Raw genomic sequence first — 19537 nt, 5'->3', positions numbered from 1 at the left:
AGGCCCGGCAGCGTGCTCTCCGTCTCACGCTGCTCAGTGCTGGTACCTGCATCGCCCACTGTCTGCTTCAATCGCCCAATCTCCGGCTGCTCCCCACCGTCTGCGCGCGGATAGAAGCATTCAGGCGTCCTTGGCTCCACATTCACTCACCGCGAGGCCTACATTGGCATTCCACACGTGCGATACCCAGGCTGCTCGCGGCTCGGGTTTGCAATTCGACAGTCTGCTGCCCAGCGGCGTCGCCATGGCTGCGATCCGGGGTTTAGTGCTTGCTGGAGCCTTGATCGCACTCTCGACCGCCCCTTCCTCTTACGGCGCGCCAACCCTCTTACCTCTCTCGAGCGCGCGGTCCATGCTTCTTGCTCGTGTACTGAAGTGGGTCTTGGCCGGCTGTCTCGTTCTCGAGATCAACAGCCTTCTCAATGCGTGGGCCGAGAATCGCTGGATGTTGACCAACGACAAGAGCTCCTGGCAGTGGGACAAGGAATTCGCCGTTGTCACTGGAGGCTCGCATGGCATTGGCGCTGCCGTGGTGAACCAGCTCACCTCGCATGGCGTAAAGGTCGCCGTTCTCGACATCCAGCCGTTGTCCGAAGCTGTCCAGAATGGTGCGCGCCAGGCTTTCATCTTGACCCACACTTAGGCCGTCAGTCGCCGCTAACCTTAGACGTAGATGGCAGCCTGGTCTCATTCTACCAATGCGATCTCACTTCACGAGACGCTGTCCACGAGGCTGCTGCTGCATTGCGCTCGGACCATGGTTCTCCCTCCATCTTGATCAACAATGCTGGGATAGGTAACTCGAGCTGCATTCTCGATCTCTCGCCAAAACTTCTACAAACCCTGATAGGACTCAATCTGGTCAGCCACTGGTACACGGTGCAAGAGTTCCTTCCAGATATGATTGCTAAGAAGAAAGGCCATGTAATGGCTACCTCCAGCATGGCCGGTTTCGTCGGCTTAGCAGGCGGTGGAGACTACGCTGCAACAAAAGCTGGCCTGATAGCTTTTCACGAGAGTTTGACCCAAGAGTTAAAACATCGATACAAATGTCCACAGATCAAAACATCCATTGTATACCCCTATTGGACCAGGACACGCTTGAACGCCACGATACAAAAACGCCTTGGCGGGATGTTGAAAGAACCTGAGGACATTGCAAAGATCATGGTAGACCACATTATTGCGGCCAAGAGCGGCCAATTGGTCCTTGGTCCAAAGCTTGCACCACTCTTGCGCGGAACGCCAATATGGCTGCAGGAGCTCGTACGCGACAGTCAGGCTCACATCGTCACTGGAGATGCGACAAGCGCCGTATTGAAAAGTTCTTGATTGAGGACAAGACAGCCACAGCGCGAGCCTTGAAACTAGAATGTGGAGGAAACGCGGACCCCTGTCGTGAACGAAATGGTCTTGCACGCTTGCTGGCTCTTATTGATCATCCACGTCCACGCGAACCGCGATCTCTGTTTAGCTAGAATCCCGCAGCTCCTTAGTCCGAAATTTGTTTGTAATAGACGGTATAGCTCACCAAGATGATCTTAGGTGTAGCAAAGTCTAGAATTGACCTGGATATCGAGACCAACCAGGACGCCGTTTCAGGTAACGCTTCTTACATTCGTCTTGTCCAGCTGCAAGACCTGCAGGTACTCCCCCCTAGTCTTGGTGAGGAACGAACCCGTTTGGCTGCTGGCGGATTGAAACATAATTCAAGCTTCTGACTTACCGGTATACTACCAGATTTGGTCCGTCGCGAGTCCGCCAGGAAGTTGCGAGCGAAATTATGCGTTTGCGGTATACCGTCTATTGTTAGCTGACGTGGTTGTCCCCTCGGACTGGGGCGTTGGTAGGTGCGCGCTAAGCCTCAACCCCGACAGCACCCTGGTCAGATCTCAGCAGGGATGCAGGTCCCAAAGCGTGGCCCCCGATGTAATGGAATCCAGCATGCGGCAAAGTGATATACCGTCGGCCTTCGCCACGTCGCGCCTTCCTTAAGGACATAGTACCTGTCTTTTCGTTTCACATTCTCTGTCGCTCTCTTTCTCGTTTTGTCGTTCATTCAGTCACTCCTTTCTTCGACAATGCCATGTGGTTCAAGGGTGTTTTGGTCCTTTCCTATACGGCGTTGCTCGTAACTCCAACTAATGCAGCTTTTCCGCACAGAGGTAGGCATCCACTCGAATACACTGCATGCAGTTTAGTTGACAATCACGACAGATGAGGTCCTGGGTAAGAGGGACAGCCTTACCGCTCGACGGTACAACCGCCTGAACAGGCGACAACAACCATGGTCAAATCAGACAACCGTACCAGAGGTACCAGAAACTCAGGAGCCAGAAGTGCCCGAAAGCCCGACTTCCGTTGTTGTTGTCTCAACATCAGACGACCTTCCAGCTACCTCAGCATCCCAGGATGAGGTGTCTACTACGTCCGAAGCACCAACGACGACTGAGGCACTTCTCACCGAGACTCCACAGCAGACTGCTGCGATCCCCACAACCTCATCAAGGTCTCGCAAGCCCGCAGCAAAGCAGCCTGAGCCCACTTCCATTGAAGATAATGGTCCGGAAACCGCCACTTCTCAAGAGCTTCCTACTTTGGAACCTACCTTAAGTAAAACCATTTCCAGTACCGAGGCAATCACTACAGACCCTAGCTCTTCTGTCATTCCTGAATCTACTGAAGTCCCGGTTTCTGTCACCTCGAGTGCAGTGCCGTCTACAGCCGAGGCTGCCGTATCGTCGGAGGCCAGCTCGAGCCTAGAGCCATCTACTACGGCTGCACCCATCTCAACTACATCGGCTGAAGCATCTGATACCAGCACGAGTGCCATTCCGGAGACCACCGAAGATGTCACGACTGTCAGATCAAGCACGGAGCCTTCAACATCGGAGGCGAACTCAGAAGTGCCGCAGTCCACGAGTGAGGATCCAACCCTGACCGGCTCCATCGAGACGCCCACCCCATCGCACACTCGCAGCCGACACAGCGAGTCAGTAGCTACACCCGAGCCAACCGTTACAACTGTACCGACCTCAAGTGGTGCTGAGAATGCCACTTCAGCTGAAGAAACTGTCACTCCATCTTCAACTCTCACTCAGGAGACTACTGAATCAGAGATCGAAATCCCGACGAGGTCGCGAACTCAATCAGAGAAAGCCAGCGAGGCCAGTCAGACCGAGGAACCAACGACCACGAGCTTCGAAGCCGCCGTTACCTCGCGCTCTAAGGCCAGCACCGATGTCCCTGAGACGACTGCAGCGCCTTCTTTGCCCGATCTCCTGCCCATCTCGTCTATCATTTCCGACGTTGAGGATGTTAGTTCGGCGATTGAGAGCGTAGCATCTTCTGTCAAGTCTGACGTCAACAATGTACCGTCTGCCATCAGCAGCGTTCTCTCCTCGGTCAAGTCCGATGTCAATGCCATCCCTACTGAGATCAACAGCATTGTATCGAGCGTTGTATCTTCGGTCAAGTCAGGCGTCGATGCCCTTCCTACCGACGTCAGCGACATCATCTCCTCAGTCAAATCCGATGTGGATACCCTCCCGACTGGGGTCAGCAGCGCAATCTCTTCCATCGTTTCTGAGGTCTTGACCTCCGTAAAGCCCGTTGAGCCTACTGTTCCTGCATCCGAGACTGCTTCAGATATTCCTACGACTTCCACGGATGTGCCCGCTCTCTCATCTACAGGCGATGGTGTTTCTCTTCCCGGCGCATCTGGCACTGCCGCTACGCCTGCGCCTTCAGCGACACCGACAGGTGGTTCCGTATCCTCAACAGATGGTGCAGACTCTACTTTCATACCCACGGCAGACCCTACATCTGTGGGAGTATCTGATGCAACGACCACCCCACCATTGTCAGCTCCGTTGGACAGCGATCTGCCGTCCTTGTCGCTTTTCGACCCTTCTGCTACTCCGACCTCAGCCTCAACGGAGCCTTCGGACTTGGCATCTACGGACGTACCCACAAGCGAAACCAAAGTAAGCCCGACTGCAACAGACCCCCCGACCACTTCCGTTGGTAAGACTTCCGCAATTGAGACCTCGGTGCCAGCCAGCGAGACCTCCGTGATCGGCGTGCCATCCGGTACGGTTGAGCCCACCCTCGCACCAGTGAACGAGACGTCGGCGGCCATCTCTAGTGGATCATCTGATGCAGCAACCTTGGTGCCAACCTCTGGCCTGGGTGTGTCGATGACCTCTGGATCAGCTATTCCCACTGAAGTCACAAGCTCGGCCTCCATTGCTCACCCAACTGATCCAGCCCTTGCCGCCAGCACCGTGAGCACTGCTGTCAAGGTGGATACACTGGAGTCGCAGGTCCCAATCGATGCCCCAGTTCCCACTTCTGAGAGCACTACCAACCCTGAGACTAGTATGAGCAGTGTCGAGCAGTCTCCGACCAGCCCTACTGAAGCTATACCCACTGTTACCGACGAAGCAACCTCGCAAGCCAGCAGCGACCCGGCTTCCGAGACCGATGTACCTTCCGATGACCCTACCGACAGTCCTAGCGATGAAGTCCCTACTGAGACGTCAGCACAGCTTGGACCTCCACCCACCGTCCCGACTGGCTTCGACTCTGCTGATCCAGCTGCTAGGCCTTCGGCCTCATCGACTGAGGCTCCTCTGGGAGGTGCAGGCGGCGAAGAGAAACCGCCACCACTATCCAAGTCGCAGACAGCCGGTATCGCGGTTGGAGGCACAACATGTTTACTCATTGCTCTCGTTGCTGCTCTCTTCCTTGCTCGTCGCTACCACTCCAACATGAGCAACAAGCGCAACAGCATTGGAGATGACTACTCTGAGAAGGCTTACTACAATTCTCCAACTGAAGGCAATGGTGGCCATGATGCCGAAGCTGGTGGTGCTGTGTCCACCGCCCCTACCATGTCTGGTGCCGCCGGAGGTGCGCTTAGTCGATCGCTCTCGAGCGCATCCGTGTATGGTCCTGCTCCTCAAGGTGCTGCAGCTGGCGGACTTGCTAGATCTCTGTCAAAAGCCTCATCGCATCGCCACTCGATAGGCCATATGTACACTGCGCGCGAGCAGACGTCATCGCCTGCCCCTCTCCCTCGTGAGTCGCGCTACAGCACAGGTAGCTATCTGAGCACTGGGCCATGGGATCCCTCGCTGGCGCTGAATGCTGCCGCGGCAGCATCAAGCGTCAGTCTTAACCAGTACAAGGATGAGGCTGCACAGAACCCCTTCCGTGACCCCGAAGAGCCCAAGCCTGTTGCCAATCCACCTCCAATGGGTGGAACTGTCAAGGGCCCGCTCACGATCAACCCATATGCCTTTAATGCCTTCAACAACACCCCCGCAGCACGAGAGTACCCTCCGATGTCTCCTTATGGTCTCGCACGAGCTGCAAACCGCAGCTCTAGCCCTGTCAGAGCCCGCGCCTCTGAGAGGCAAAGCGACCCATTTGCCGATCCTTTCGAACATGATCTCATCTTGAATGTCGATATGCGCACTGCCACCGAAAGCTCAATCACTGTCTTAGCGCCACCGCCTACGCCTCGCTCTGGAGGTCAAGCACCATCACGTGGTCCCTCACCGAACCCTTACGAGTTCCGCCCGCCGCCTGCGCCCTTCGGCTCGCACTTTCCCGGACGTGACTCAGACAGCGACTCTCTGATTCCGGAACCACTCACATTATCTGGCCGCAACACTCCGGAGGGACGTCAATCACCGATGCCGCGTGAGTCTCCTGACAGCCAGCGCACGCTAGTCCAGCCGCCTCCCGCCCACGTTGGTCCCGCGCCCAATGCTGACAACAACTGGGGCAATAAGGGGATAAACCACCCCGATTGGTCTAACCCCGACGACGTTCCCAGGCCTCTCTTTCCCAAGAAGCCGCTTCCCCTGCGCCGCCAGCCCACACTTGCCGGTCCAGGCCAGACCCTCCTCGCTTCCACAGGCCTTCCCTTGACCATCAAGCGCAAGCCTATGGGCAACGATAGCGTCAGCGGTGTGCTCGATGTCCCCCGCAATCAACATCTCAGCCCCAGCCCGTCCCCCTCGCAGACTGACTTCAGCGATGATCCCACCGTGCAACGCAAGCGGAGCGGCGAGATGATGTTTGCTGATCCGGCGCTGGTTGGGCGTGCCCAGTTCTAGATCCGAACTGAACCCGGACTAACAGACTGCACTTACGACGGTTTAATGGTTGATATTTGTATATACGGATGGGATAGGATGGATGGACTAGATGGATGGACACGTGCGCACAGCACATAGACTTTACTTCGACATACCCCCCGCTCGAGCAGGGGATAATTACTTCACTTTTGTAAGAGGGGACGGCGACAGTTCGATTCTTTGCCAGTTGGCCCTTCTTACGTATTCGCTTCGACACTTTCTTTACCATTTTTTATACCCTTTTGTCTCCATGTTCGAGACTTGACTTTACCTCGCTTGTTTGTATCATTAGAAAAAGGAAGAGGGATGAAGAGGAGTGTATCAGTAGTTCGTAGGATAATCAAAGAAAATAGAAAAAGGCGTCAAAAAGAGTATGTGCGGGTGACGTGAGGTAGCTACGGCGCGGTGAGTGGCTTGCGGATGGATTTATGTTACATGACGACGTTTGCTGGGCGCAGCGTGGCACCGGGATGGCGGCGTGCTGTGCTATTGGAGATGGTCTCGGGCTGTCTGGAGATCCATGGATATTTGGACTATCGGTAGGGTGTCTTGGGAGAGAGCGATGCGGGAGGTGTTGCAGCAATGTCTTCGGCCGTGGCAACTGCTCTGCCCTCCTCCTGCTTCCTGGACCCCAAAAACCGAGCACTTCACGTTGTCAGCTGCGTTCTTGAGGTTTCAGTGGGCAGGTCCGGTGACACTTTGAGAACCGAAGTTGCATGAGCAGTTTCCCGAGATGATGTAGCTCCAGAATTGCCTAAGCAGTGGCGCAGTGTATGTTTTGTCGGTTTTGATGGTGCGGTTGGTGCCACGGAAATTGTGCTCGGTGTAGGCGTGACCACAGTAGACAGGGTCTTTTTTGACTGGCGCTGCTGCTGGGGTTGTGACAGTGAGTTCTTGGGAGTCGACGAAATCGACTGCTCCACCAGCCTTTCGCTTGGTCTTGCCATCTCGCGGAGGAGGCGCCGTCTGAAGATAGATGACGGAATCAAACGCCGCCTGGAGGTCTCCCTGTGTGGGTCCAACGACTTCTTGATCTCTCGTCAGCCACGTGAATTTGCACCAGCAGTACCCGGAGATGATGTAGCTCTTCAAGGTTTTGGGGAGCGGCGCCAATTCTGATCGGGTGGATTACAGGGCGGGGCTGCTGGTGCCGTGGAGGCCGGGCTTAGTGTAGGCATAGCCGCAGTAGAAGGCGTCTTCACTTGCGGGGACCGGAGCTGTGACAGCAACATCTCGAGGCTCGTCCAGCTTTGGTGAGAGAGCGCGGGAACATAAGACTTCCGTGTAGCTGCGCCGAGGTCTCCTGTGGCAGGTCCGGTGCGGACTGCAATGCCGAGGACAGGCGAGCCTCTGGAGAAGATCCAACGACATGCCTGACTTCCAGTCTCTTGATTTGGGTTCCGTTGACCGCGATCCCATTGACCTCGAAACCTTTTGACGTCGAGATGTCCATTGTGCCCATCGTGCCAGCACCCGGCGTATTTCATATCGCCTTCCGGAATGTCCGGTGCCTCAGCACGGCTGCCAGCGATGACTGCCTTCTCATCGTTCCAGAACCTGCATCCGCACTCGGGAGAGACGAAACAGGCCTTGATGTTGTACGTGACCACCTCCCAGGCCGGGAGACGAATGTAGTTGCCCAGGCCCGGCAGGTCACGCTCATCGTAGGCGTAGCCGCAAGTGTAGTTGTCGAGAGAGACCTCGTTGGCGGAAGCGAGGTTGGCGACTCCGACGTCGGGGATGGCAAGGGCAAACGTCGAGCCAGCGAGAGGGACAGCGCTGACGAGAGCTGTCAGGACGCGCATGTTGGGTGGTTCGAGTCCAGGTGGCGGTTTCTGTGATTGAGCGGGAGGAAACGTGGGAAGATGGTGAAGGGTGTTTCTGGAGCAGTGTAAAAGTATGTAGAGAGGGGAGAAGCAAACGAACAGCGCACGGACGAACGTTTGGCGTTGAGTCAAGGGGAATATCTATGAGATTTTGGCGAAATAGTGCCGCGCGGTGTAAGAAGGCGGTGGGGCCTCAAGTGATTGAGTATAGGGAGGAGGAAAGCTGACAAGGTTCTATCAAATGTAGCTCCTGCGGAGATGGAGAGAGAGCCTGGCTTAGGGAATGTGTACTCGGCACAAATGCCAAAGAGCTATTAGCGGTCGAAGGGGGTGCAAAGTAGGCTCGGTTACCTTTCCACATACGCCATCCTCAAGGGTTTTTTTAGGTTCCCAGCATCACCTATGCGATGAGGAGAGCAGTTTGGTGTTCGTTTGTTGATTACGCATTCGAAATCGTCGAAAGTGGGTGTGTGATATGCTCATATAGGGACCGTGTGTGATCCATTGGCGGCAGAAACGTGCCCGGCATTTCGTGTCTATCTATACTGTATCGTGAACCGTGTCTAAGTTGCTCCGAATCCAGTGGGAACATACGTGATGCACGTGGAATCGAAACCGTACGTAGCATTTTCCTCCCAACCATCCGAAGGCAACGACTCTTTGCACATCATCAAAATGCTTCATTACCAAGCGATCACACCCATCACACGTCTGATTTCTAGTTGGGCACCTTGTTATGCCTCTTCCTCCAACTCCTCACACCCGCGTCGATCTCATTGATTGTAACTCCGTCTAGTATCAGTTGCATGACTACCCCAAGCACCTCGACATTCTTATTCCGACTCTCGTCATCGAAAAACAGCATATCCTCAAACTCAATGCCTGAATCCCTGTGTATCCGCTCGAAGTGGGTTGTCTTGTTTCCGGGGTATATTTGCAGGTGGTCGAAGTAGTCTATGGCGCGCGACGATGAGGAGGAAGTGGAACTGGGTATCTTGAGGAGCTTGAGCATCTCACGGCCGAGATCGGGTGCGTGTGTGCGTGAGGCGGCGCCGATGAGAATGCCTTTTTGCTTGAGCTGAAGATGGTAAGCGTCGCGTCAGGCTTTGAGTTATGGCATGTCCTTACCGCGTCTAAAATGCCTCCAACATCAGCATAGAAGCCGTAGCCCTCGCCGTATCGGTCCTTGACCTTCAGCCCGCCTTCTTGCGCCTTGAGCGGCCCCGTGACATGTGTGTCGACCCAAAATGGCCAGAGTGTGTAGTCCAGATCGAAGACCACTATCTTGGGTAAGGGTAGACCGTCGGTGAATGTCGCTGGCCATTGAGTTTTCTGGGGGAGCGCGGTCGTCGTGATGGCGTCGCTGCCGAACGACGAATTTGCGCCGCGGCGGGGCATTGTAGGGTGGCGTGCAAGGCAGAAGGGGAGTGTAGCGAGCAGGAGGAGCAGAGCGAGGGTAAAGCGTATGCGCAGGGCGTCTTGTGTCGGGTTCATGTAACGAGGTGAGGATTCGACATCGCGACAAGGTGTGTTGTTGTGGCGCTGGGGCTGCCTTACGTCATGAGTCAAGTTGAATAGCTACCACCGTCAGTTATGCTTTGCAGTATGCGAGGCACCTCCAAATTTCCTTTTGCACACTTTCTACTTGTTGCTTTTGATCTATGTTGTTTCTCTGTTTGCAAACTTCATTCGACAAGAGAAGCGACGTTCTGTATCGGACCTTCCATCAAAGCACCCCAGGGTTAGCGAGCGCTAACCTTGCCCTCACAACTCGACAATCTAGACTCACCACCATGAATTGATCCAAAGCCCTGTTTGGAGACACCATGCTGAAGACGAAAAGCTCAGCCAATCGGAGTTCCGCCAACATGCACCCTCCATACGAAAATGGACGAGGCTGCCCTATATACAGCTGATTGATGCGCTAACGCACATGTAACCAGGAATGTCTACCACGTGCGACACGGATATGGTAAGTATACTCCCGTTCTACTTGAGCAGTCAATCAACCCCTGGTCGAATGCATATATAGGCCCTCGTACACCCGCGTAATGTTTCTAATCCAATAGCTTCGCCCGCCTCGTGTCTGTCCAATATGCACATCGCCCACCTTAGCACCCTCATCGCCCTAGCCCTCAGCGTGTATGGCACGCCTCTTTCCATCCGAAAACCACACCATCTCCCCAAGCGCCTCATCGCACTTGAAGAGCATGTTGTCTCGCCATCGCTGGAGGCCGAGGTAGTCGCCGGAGGTATCGTCCAGCGCTCTCCCGGCACCCTCGAGAAACTCAAGGACGTCGGTGCCGGTCGCATCGCCGCCATGGACGCCGGACACCTCTCCATGCAGGTCCTCGCGCAGCAATCTGCCTCTGGTCTGGAGGACCCCGAAGGATGTCGCGAAGCAAATGATGCTGTTCGCGCCGCTATCCGCACCAATCCCAAGCGCTTTGCTGGCTTCGCGGTGCTTCCTATGTCGCTTCCGGACGAAGCTGCAGCCGAGTTAAATCGCAGTGTGACAATGCTTGGACTCAAGGGCGCCATGATATGGAACCATCTCAAGGACCAGACGTACTACGACAATGCACGCTTCGATCCTGTCTTCGCCATGGCGGAGAAGCTCGACGTACCGCTCTATCTGCATCCTGCTGCACCAGCCGCAGACATTGCAGCAAAGCTATTTGCTGGAAACTATCCCGCTGCCGTGGCTGGTCGGCTTGGGACGAACTCGTGGGGCTGGCATGTCGATGTAGGGACGCATGTCCTGCGCCTCTATAGCGCGGGCTTGTTCGATCGGTTCCCCAAGCTGAAGCTGATCATCGGCCACAACGGTGAAGGATTACCAATGTTCATCGATCGGATCGACTCAACGGGCCTGCGTAATGATACGACGTTTGATCGGGTTTGGAGCACGAATATCTGGAGCACGACGAGTGCATTTTTCACTGTGAGACAATTTCAGCAGCTGAGGCAGGTCAGCCCCGTGGAGAGGATTATGTATTCCGTCGACTATCCATTCAGTACCAATACGGATGGGTGGGCGTTCGTGGAGAAGTTGGCGGAGGCAAAGGTTCTGAGTGACGATGAGATGGATATGTTTGCATATAAGAATGCTGAGAGGTTGTTGAAGCTGTGATCAATGAGCCAACAATACAAATGGTGGAAATTAAGTGCAAAAGGTGTGTCAAGTGAATTCCATACAGGTACAAGAGATTATGGGCACTTCAAGAGTCCGCGCATAAGGTCTTGAGAGTGGGAAGGGAAGTCGTTCCCCGCGGACACAAATGTGGGACTCGCCCCACTACAATCTCAATGAGGCATTTCTCAAAGCTCTCCAATCCAACTCGCAAGCCTAAGTATTGCACCTTTCCATCCTGCCTGGGGCTTTGCAAATGCCGTGACCGGGTCTTTGATCGGTCGTCTTCCTCTCCAACCCACAAACCACGAGCACCGCGAAGGTCACTTTACTTACAACATCGACTCAGTCAATCCCCAATGTGGTAGTGCTTATTTTAGCCCAGGTACGCTTACCGTACACTCCATCGACAGCCATGCGATCGTGGATAACATCGACAACATCTCACGCATTTATCATCCGATTGTCCGACGCTCCGCCTCTGGTCCTTCATGCAGGCAGGTAGACCGGACCAGCCTAACCATTAAACACCTACCATGATTCCTAACCCCAGTATCGAGGCTCCATCAAGCGTCTCTACAGGCGGAAGCCTACTTCCGAACAACAATCAATCTCTCACGAAGGCTATCGATGTGGTTCTTATAGCTGGGCGGCGGTGCTCGGTCAAGAAGCACCACGACTCTACACTCTTTTAACACCATAATAATACTCATATCAGCTGTCGTACCATCGGTCACTGTTACGTCATATACACAGTACTTCTACGTACATATACCTAATACCTAATCAACAATGTTTTCCATCCGCAAAACTCTCGCCGTGAGCGCTCTCTCCGCCTTTGCTGCTGCCCAGACCTCCACCACCCCCAAACTCGACGCCACCTGCGCCGATGTAGTCATCTTCATGGCCCGCGGCAACAACGCGCCCTATCACGACGACCGCACGACCCCCTTCATCGACGCCACCTGCAGCAAATTGACTGCTGAGGGCAAGAGCTGTGATTACATTGACATTCAGTTCGACGTCACCCTCGGCGGAGACTACTGCGCTCAGATTACTGAGGGAGCTGCCAACGGTATCAAGCAAGTCACCGCTTTCAACCAGAAGTGCCCATGCTCCCACATCATCGTGAACGGCTACTCAGAGGGCGCCAATGTCGCCGGCGACGTTCTGGGTGGACCAGGTGGATGCTCGTTTGTATCCACCGGCATCGACAACACCTCTTCTGCCGGCAAAGCAAGTACGTAGTTCTCAACACCCTTGCCTTTGACTTTACCCATACTGATTTGAAAAGTCGCCGCCGCTCTCCTCTGGGGCGACGTAAGGCACACCGAGAACCAGCCCTACAACGTGCTCGACGGCGCAAGCAAGGGCCCCTACCCACGTGCTGGGGCCGACCTCGCCAACCTGAACCGCTACTCCTCTATCCTGCGCTCGTACTGCGCTGCCGGTGACCCGGTCTGTGCCGGTGGAAAGACGGTGGCGGACCACCTCAACTACTTCGAGCTGTACACCGACGACGCATCGTCGTGGGTGGTGGCCAAGGTCGACGCGGCTGCTCCTCTGTGCGGTGCCTCTAGCTCTTCTTCGTCTGTTGCCGCTCCTACAGCTACTGTCTCTGCATCCGTTTCAAGTGTACCGGCTGTGTCTGCAACTGCCATCTCGACTTCCCCGGCTACGGTCTCGCCGTTCCCTTCGGCGGTCCCGTACCCCACTGGATCATGCGTTATTGTTTACGAGGTCGAGTATGTAAACGCTTAGAACTTGGGTGTGGTAAGAGGAGAGAAGCATGGCGTGGGGGGATGTAGTTACGAAAATTAAACATGTCTTGCTGAGTGTGTACTCACTTCCTTGACTCTAAACAACGCGTTCCCGCTCCAATAACTGTGCTGACAAAGCCATTCGTGTGTCGAAATCATCTAGAATGATGTATTGACCACGGATTGAAAATTACGGTGTGTTGGCGTGCTTCCTTGCGCTGACGCCGCCATACACGTTGTAGCTCAAGGAGACTGCATGTTGATCTACACTGTATTTCGTCTTCGTTCAGTGAGGTTCGTTGATCCGCAGGGAAACCTCAATCATTGGCATCCCTCTCGTACCAAAAAGCACTAAGATACTTACTCCCCATGCATTAGTTACTCGCAAATACTTTGCAGTGTTCATGTGTTCACAATACCTATGAATAGAAAATAGTCTTAGTCGAAAACAAAGCTAGCGCTAGTGCTCACCTCCTAAGTACCTTTGCCTTGTTTCGTCCTCGTCAGATAATCCATACAGACGCTAAAAACCATGGCCAAGCAACAACAAGTCGAGACGAAGGATTACTTGTAACAAGAAATGGGATGGCACGGCTGATGTAAGCGGGTTGCGCGGCAGATTGCGGCATGATTGCAGTAAGCGCTGGCGGCGTATAGTATAAATACAAGAGACCATGCTGAGCATGAACAGCTCTCTTCTGGCCTCGTGCCCTTGTAAGCTATCACCATGGGCTTCGACCTGCTTCATAGCCCAACTGTTGTTGCCGGCTTAATCTTCACCACGTTTGTCGTTGTTGCGGTCTTCGTGCGGAATGAAGCTCAGAATCGCACAAATGGATTCGCCCCGCCAGTCAGATATCGCGCACTCGATCCTTTCATGGGCCTGGACTACGTCGTGAAGCTGTTCGGTGACATTTCGGTCATGCAGCGCAACCGCGTCCAGTATGGAAAGACGTTTATGATTAAGCCTCTCATCTCACCGCCGTCAATCGTCACCATAGAACCAGAGAATATCCAGAGAATATTTGGCAGCGTGGATGGCGATTACAGTGTTTTCTGGCGCAGAGAACCTTTCGTTCCGTTCACCGGTCGAGGTATATTGACTGAGGATGGCGACGGCTGGCGTCTTCCGCGGAAGCTGTATAGGCCGGCATTTGCGAAGACCAATATTGCCAACTTCGACTTTTACAGCCGCATGGTGGACGACTTCATGGAGAAGATACCTGGCAATGGCAAGACTGTCGATTTGCATCCGCTGCTGCTGGGAGCGGTAAGTTATGTAGCGGCGAAGCAGACCTAGACCCGAGCTGATACAACAAACGCAGTTCATGAACAACGCTCTGAATTTCACACTCGGCTACGACACCATGAACCCGCACCCAGACGCCCCGTTATCGCGCGACCAGTTCGAAAGTATCTGGGCCGATGGCATGCAGGGCATTGCCTTCCGCATCCTGACTGGCCGCCTCATCTCCCTGTTTCCCATGACAAAGTTTAAGCAGGCATGTCGTCAGGCTCACCAGTTCGTGGAGTTCCACATCCAGCAAGCTCTCAAAACGAATTCTGAGAAGAATAAGAGCCAGGTTGGCGTAGAATTGCTCCTCGCACAGACTGAAGACCGAACGCTGGTCCGCAATATGCTGGTACAGGGCATCATTGGGGCCCAGGATACGACTTCGGTGCTTGCCAGCAATACAATTCATTTGCTTGCGCGCCACCCGGCAATTTGGAAGGAGCTCCGAGAGGAGGTATTGAGGCGTGGAGGCGACCTGTTTACTTTTGAAGCTTTGCGCAGTAATGATATCATACAAAACATACTCTCCGAATGTGAGTCCCAGTGGAGGTACTCTCTTTACCAGTTCTGATAGGTGTCCTAGCGCTCCGCCTCCGCCCTGTGTTCCCCGCAGTTGACCGCGTCGCCGTCCGTGATACCACCCTCCCAACTGGTGGCGGTAAAGACGGCACTTCTCCCATAATAGTGAAATCAGGATGGCGCGTGCAGCCCGCGTTCTACGCCCTGCACCGAGAGCCGTCCGTCTACGGTCCTAATGTGGAGGAGTTTGATCCCCATCGCTGGAAGACCATCAAGCCGTCGCAATGGGAGTTCATGGCTTTTGGTGGAGGACCAAGAAACTGCATGGGTAGGGAGAAGAGTCTAGTCGAGGCGGCGTACTTGCTAGCGAAGCTTGCGGGCAAGTATGAGACGCTGGAGGCTAGGGATGACAAGCCTTGGACTGGACTGATGACGTTCACATGCGCCAACAAGCATGGCTGTTTGGTCGCGTTTGAGTAAATAAAACCTAGCTTGAAGAACGATTCCAGCGTTCTCATTGTTCCTTGGTCTCCCAAGGTCTTCCAAGATATGAGTGTGATCCGATGCCTCGCCATATTGAAATGACACTACGATACCTGCGAACAAATTCAGTCATTGATGTATATACTTCTGTACACTTCGCGGCAGTATTGCTCCTATGGGTATCACTGCCTTCGATTCAAATTGGTCAATGGGGGCATTGAGGTTCGCGTGCAGCGTAACGTCGCACTGCCTCTGCTGCAACCCTCGGAGCGTGATGCGCTATCACAACATCATCTCCGCGTGTTCGTGCAATGGTGTCGAATCAAGAAGCGTGTCAACGGTCTACGATAGGACAACAGGAAGATGCTGGAGAACGATCTTGTCGTACAACCAATCATGTGTCTGCAGCGGATGCAGGGGCGACTAGCGGAGCGACTAAATGAACATCGTCCACAGGGAACGGCCCTACAACACACCTGCCTCATCTGCTGATGCCCTCCAACTTCACGACGATCGTATCGCGCGAGTATTGGATGTTCCATCGGGATGCCTTCTTGGTCGGTACACCGCCAGGCTCCTGAGGCGGCCTCGTTTTCCATGGCCCCCTTCTCTCCTTTCTTCCAATGTCGTTCTCGCGCGAGTCTGTCACCATGGCCTGCGCCCAAGAAGAATGTCGGACTTGCAAGTGTTATTCTCTAGCGCCGAAAGAGAGCATCGGTATCCTAGGATGCTTTCTTCAGAGGTGATTTGTGCTGCTGTCGATACGCGGCAATCGAGCGGTCTCAACCAACGCAATCAGGCGTTTGTTGGTGCAGGACTCTCCCAACCCTGCGCCCTCAGGCGCTCCTTCTGCTCGAAGTGGCTGAGGCTATGTACGGGTACAACTGTTCGCGTCACCAGGATTCCCATCCCTGCTCACGATCGCCCGCATGTGCGCCGCAATCGTAAACATGCAGCCTCCCCGCACCTTCGACCAGGAACGGTAGCTGCATGTTGACGCCGCCGGCAAACAACACCACTAGCCCTCCACGATACAGCAGGTGGGCAACGGCGGTGGCGCTCGACGATCTGGGGTGGAGCCACTAGTGAACTGAATGATCTGCCTCTGCCCGCACAGGGTCAGCGGGGCGTAAAGTGAAGGCGGGATCCCTGTCACTGGCCGCCTGCGCAACGTCCTTCATTCACCTCGCTTTCTAGCCCGAAGTCGTCCCGCCCCCACATTCTTATAAAAACTCGCCCATCCGCGGGCTTGCCTCGCTCTCCACCAAGATCGCAAACTTTGACACCACTCCAACGACGGCATGCGCGTTCAGCGACTTGCTCTCGGCCTGGTCGCCTTCACGGGCTTCACCATTGCAGCCCCCGCCCCTCTCGATCTTGTTGTGCGTGACAACTTCTCTACGGACAATTGCCCCGGTTACGAGGCGTCGAACGTGGAGAAGACTGACTCGACTATTACCGCGGATCTTACCCTTGCTGGCGATGCCTGCAATGTGTACAGCCCTGATATCAAGGACCTGCGACTCGTTGTCGAGTACCAGTCGAGTAAGTACAATTACTACTACCCCGCATGTTATAAGCGTGGACACCATGCTGTGTACTCTGGATTAGAGAAGGTCGCGACAGTGTCCAGGTTTCTAAACCAGCTTTGCATGCTCTGTGACACGGCGCATATTCAGCGCGCGTCTTGTGTTACCGAAGATCGTACTAACATAGTAACAGAGGACCGCCTGCACGTCAAGATCTTCGATAAGGATGAGCAGGTGTACCAAGTGCAGGAAGAGCTTGTCTCGCGTCCCCAACACGGCGAGACACCTTCCGATGACGCTCTTCTCGAGTTCGAGTTGGTTGAGAAGCCGTTCTCTTTCAAGATCACTCGCAAGGAGAATGACGAGGTTCTGTTCGACACATCCGGCCGGCAATTGATCTTCGAGTCGCAATACGTAGGTCTGCGTACTAGCTTGCCCAAGAACCCTAACATCTACGGGTTCGGGGAGCACAGCGACCCCTTCCGGCTGCCGAACGTTGACTACCATCGCACGCTCTACAACGCAGAGTCGCCCAACCTGCCCACTAACGTCAATCTCTACGGCTCTCACCCAGTCTACTTTGACCACCGTGGAGACAAGGGCACCCACGGCGTCTTCATGCTTAACGCAAACGGCATGAAGGTTGACCTGAACGTGACCGAGTCTGGTGATCAGTACCTCCAGTACAACGCCATCGGAGGTATCATCGATCTTTACTTTTTGGCAGGCAAGCAACCTGCAGAGGTATCCAAGCAGTATGCCGACACCGTTGGCTACTCTGCGATGTTCCCCTACTGGACCTTCGGCTTCCACCAGTGCAAGTACGGTTACTGGGATGTCAACATGGTCGCAGAGGTCGTCGGCAACTACTCCACTGCAGGCATTCCCTTGGAGGTCATGTGGACGGATATTGACTACATGGACGGTCGCCAGGACTTCACCACCGACCCCGAGCGCTTCCCCATCGCTAAGATGCGCGAACTTGTGTCCACTCTCCACTCTCGCGGCCAGCGCTACGTTCTTATCCTTGACCCTGCAATTCACTTCAAAGAAGGTTACAAGCCATATGAGCAGGGTCACGAGATGGGTGTCTTCTACAAGAATGAGGATGGATCTGACTACTTGGGCGTCCAGTGGGCCGGCACCATGGCATGGCCTGACTGGCTCCACCCTAACACGTCGAAGTGGTGGGCGGAGCAAATCGCAACGACTTTCAGCGCCGACAACGGGATCGACCTCGATGGCATCTGGGTTGACATGAACGAAGCGTCCAACTTCTGTAGTGACATCGACTGCAACCCTCTCGACGACCAGGGCAATCCGCCAAAGGTTGAACATGACCCGCGTCCCAACACCGGCCGCCCGATCCCCGGCTTCCCAGAGGACTTCCAGCCGAGCCGTCGCTCGCTCACCCGCCGAGAAGACAAGTACAAGGGTCTTCCTGGTCGGGACTTGTTCGTGGCGAAGTACGATCCCGTGAACCAACGCGGCAATCTCTCTGGCTACACTATCTGGACGAACAACACAAACGCCGACGGAACCAAGGTTTATGATACGCACAACCTTCACGGCCATGCCATGTCGCGCGTCACCTATGACGCCATGCTCGCTCGCCGTCCTGGTCTCCGACCCATGGTCCTGACGCGCTCGACTTTTGCGGGCAGCGGCCGCAAAGCCACGCACTGGTTCGGCGACAATGCTTCGATCTGGGAGCACTACCGCCTGTCTATCCGCCAGATGCTCGCATGGGTGTCTATGCACCAAATGCCGATGGTTGGCTCAGACGTCTGTGGGTTCAACGCCGATGCGAATGAGCAGATGTGCGCCCGGTGGGCACTGCTCGGTGCCTTCCAGCCTTTCTATCGCAACCACGCCGAGATCCACGCCATTCAGCAAGAATTCTACCAGTGGCCCCTCACGATCAAGGCGGCCAAGAAGGCCATCGACACGCGGTATAAGCTGATCGACTATGCTTACACCGCCCTGTACTACCAGACAACTGAGGGCACCCCAATGATCAACCCGCTCTTCTTCCTGTACCCCGAAGACGAGAACACCTTCGGCATCCAGGACCAGTGGTTCTATGGCGACGCACTGCTCATCTCGCCCGTGACTACCGACTGGGCCGAGAACGTCACGTTCTACATGCCCAAAGACACCTTCTACGACTATTGGACCGGCCAACGCGTCGAGGGTCTCGGCACCAACGTGACCCGCACCGGCGTGTCCTGGACTGACATCCCGGTGCACGTCCGTGGCGGTACGATCATCCCTCAACGCGCAAACTCCGCCAACACAACTGCTGAGCTCCGCAAGGAGAACTTTGTGTTCATCGTTGCGCCGGACGCTAACGGGAAAGCCAAGGGTCGCCTTTACATTGATGAGGGCGAGAAGATCGAGCAGAAGCAGACAACCGAGCTCGACATCACTTGGGACAACGGGAAAATCAAGGTCGAAGGCAAATGGGGATATCCTGGACTCAATGGCGAGAGCATCAAGATCGAGTCCTTCAAGGTGCTTGGCCAGGAGGACGTCCAAATCGGTGACTTGGGTGAGAATTCCAAGTTCGATTCGGCGTCTGGATCGGTCACAGTGCAAGGGTCTTGGAACTTGGATGCGGACTTTGAGGTGCACATCTAGTGCACTTCTTTCCTTGGACTTTGTACACCATATGTACGACTGATCAACGCATGTCATGAAGGGTTTGGGTTGGAAAACGGCGTTTACGGAGCATTTGCATTGGATGGCGCATGTTGGCTTGGTATTGCATAGGCATATCCGGTAGGGGCTTGTTCGCACATCGTGTCGTGGATTGACACTGGATCTTCTAGATCTAGATCATAC

General features: G+C 54.7%; 7 protein-coding genes across 7 annotated transcripts; 5 read left to right on the top strand and 2 right to left on the bottom strand.

The window, feature by feature from the left end:
- Positions 1 to 16: 16 nt before the first annotated feature.
- On the top strand, positions 17 to 1434 carry CC84DRAFT_67468 (NAD(P)-binding protein). Its single transcript, XM_018187084.1, has 2 exons — positions 17 to 608; positions 674 to 1434. Exons 1-2 carry the CDS (start codon positions 245 to 247, stop codon positions 1330 to 1332), a joined length of 1023 nt encoding a protein of 340 aa, XP_018042477.1. The 5' UTR covers positions 17 to 244; the 3' UTR covers positions 1333 to 1434.
- Positions 1435 to 7025: 5591 nt separating this feature from the next.
- Positions 7026 to 8279, bottom strand: CC84DRAFT_67439 (uncharacterized protein). The gene has a single exon (XM_018187083.1). The coding sequence runs from the start codon at positions 7952 to 7954 to the stop codon at positions 7238 to 7240; it is 717 nt and encodes a 238-aa protein (XP_018042476.1). The 5' UTR covers positions 7955 to 8279; the 3' UTR covers positions 7026 to 7237.
- A 414-nt stretch (positions 8280 to 8693) lies between these two features.
- Positions 8694 to 9373, bottom strand: CC84DRAFT_1078683 (magnesium-dependent phosphatase-1; the record flags this gene model as incomplete). Its single annotated transcript, XM_018173808.1, has 2 exons — positions 8694 to 9053; positions 9104 to 9373. The coding sequence occupies 2 exons, from the start codon at positions 9371 to 9373 to the stop codon at positions 8694 to 8696; spliced, it is 630 nt and encodes a 209-aa protein (XP_018042475.1).
- Positions 9374 to 10058: 685 nt separating this feature from the next.
- CC84DRAFT_1108157 (amidohydrolase family protein) lies at positions 10059 to 11190 on the top strand. Its single transcript, XM_018175192.1, has 2 exons — positions 10059 to 10447; positions 10487 to 11190. Exons 1-2 carry the CDS (start codon positions 10071 to 10073, stop codon positions 11106 to 11108), a joined length of 999 nt encoding a protein of 332 aa, XP_018042474.1. The 5' UTR covers positions 10059 to 10070; the 3' UTR covers positions 11109 to 11190.
- Positions 11191 to 11909: 719 nt separating this feature from the next.
- On the top strand, positions 11910 to 12710 carry CC84DRAFT_1068870 (alpha/beta-hydrolase; the record flags this gene model as incomplete). Its single annotated transcript, XM_018173653.1, has 2 exons — positions 11910 to 12348; positions 12403 to 12710. Coding segments are annotated over 2 exons (747 nt in total), but the record flags the coding sequence as incomplete, so codon positions are not given.
- Positions 12711 to 13591: 881 nt separating this feature from the next.
- Positions 13592 to 15152, top strand: CC84DRAFT_1108152 (cytochrome P450; the record flags this gene model as incomplete). The annotated part of the gene is made up of 3 exons (XM_018175191.1): positions 13592 to 14138; positions 14194 to 14695; positions 14746 to 15152. Coding segments are annotated over exons 1-3 (1452 nt in total), but the record flags the coding sequence as incomplete, so codon positions are not given.
- Positions 15153 to 16313: 1161 nt separating this feature from the next.
- On the top strand, positions 16314 to 19449 carry CC84DRAFT_67358 (alpha-glucosidase precursor). Its single transcript, XM_018187082.1, has 2 exons — positions 16314 to 16709; positions 16887 to 19449. Exons 1-2 carry the CDS (start codon positions 16466 to 16468, stop codon positions 19331 to 19333), a joined length of 2691 nt encoding a protein of 896 aa, XP_018042471.1. The 5' UTR covers positions 16314 to 16465; the 3' UTR covers positions 19334 to 19449.
- The last annotated feature ends 88 nt before the right edge of the window (positions 19450 to 19537 follow it).

The sequence above is a fragment of the Paraphaeosphaeria sporulosa genome (assembly GCF_001642045.1).
Source record: "Paraphaeosphaeria sporulosa strain AP3s5-JAC2a unplaced genomic scaffold CC84scaffold_1, whole genome shotgun sequence".
Taxonomy (NCBI): Eukaryota; Fungi; Ascomycota; class Dothideomycetes; order Pleosporales; family Didymosphaeriaceae; genus Paraphaeosphaeria; species Paraphaeosphaeria sporulosa.
The sequence above is the reverse complement of the archived record's forward strand: the minus strand, read 5'-3'. Positions and strand labels throughout refer to the sequence as shown.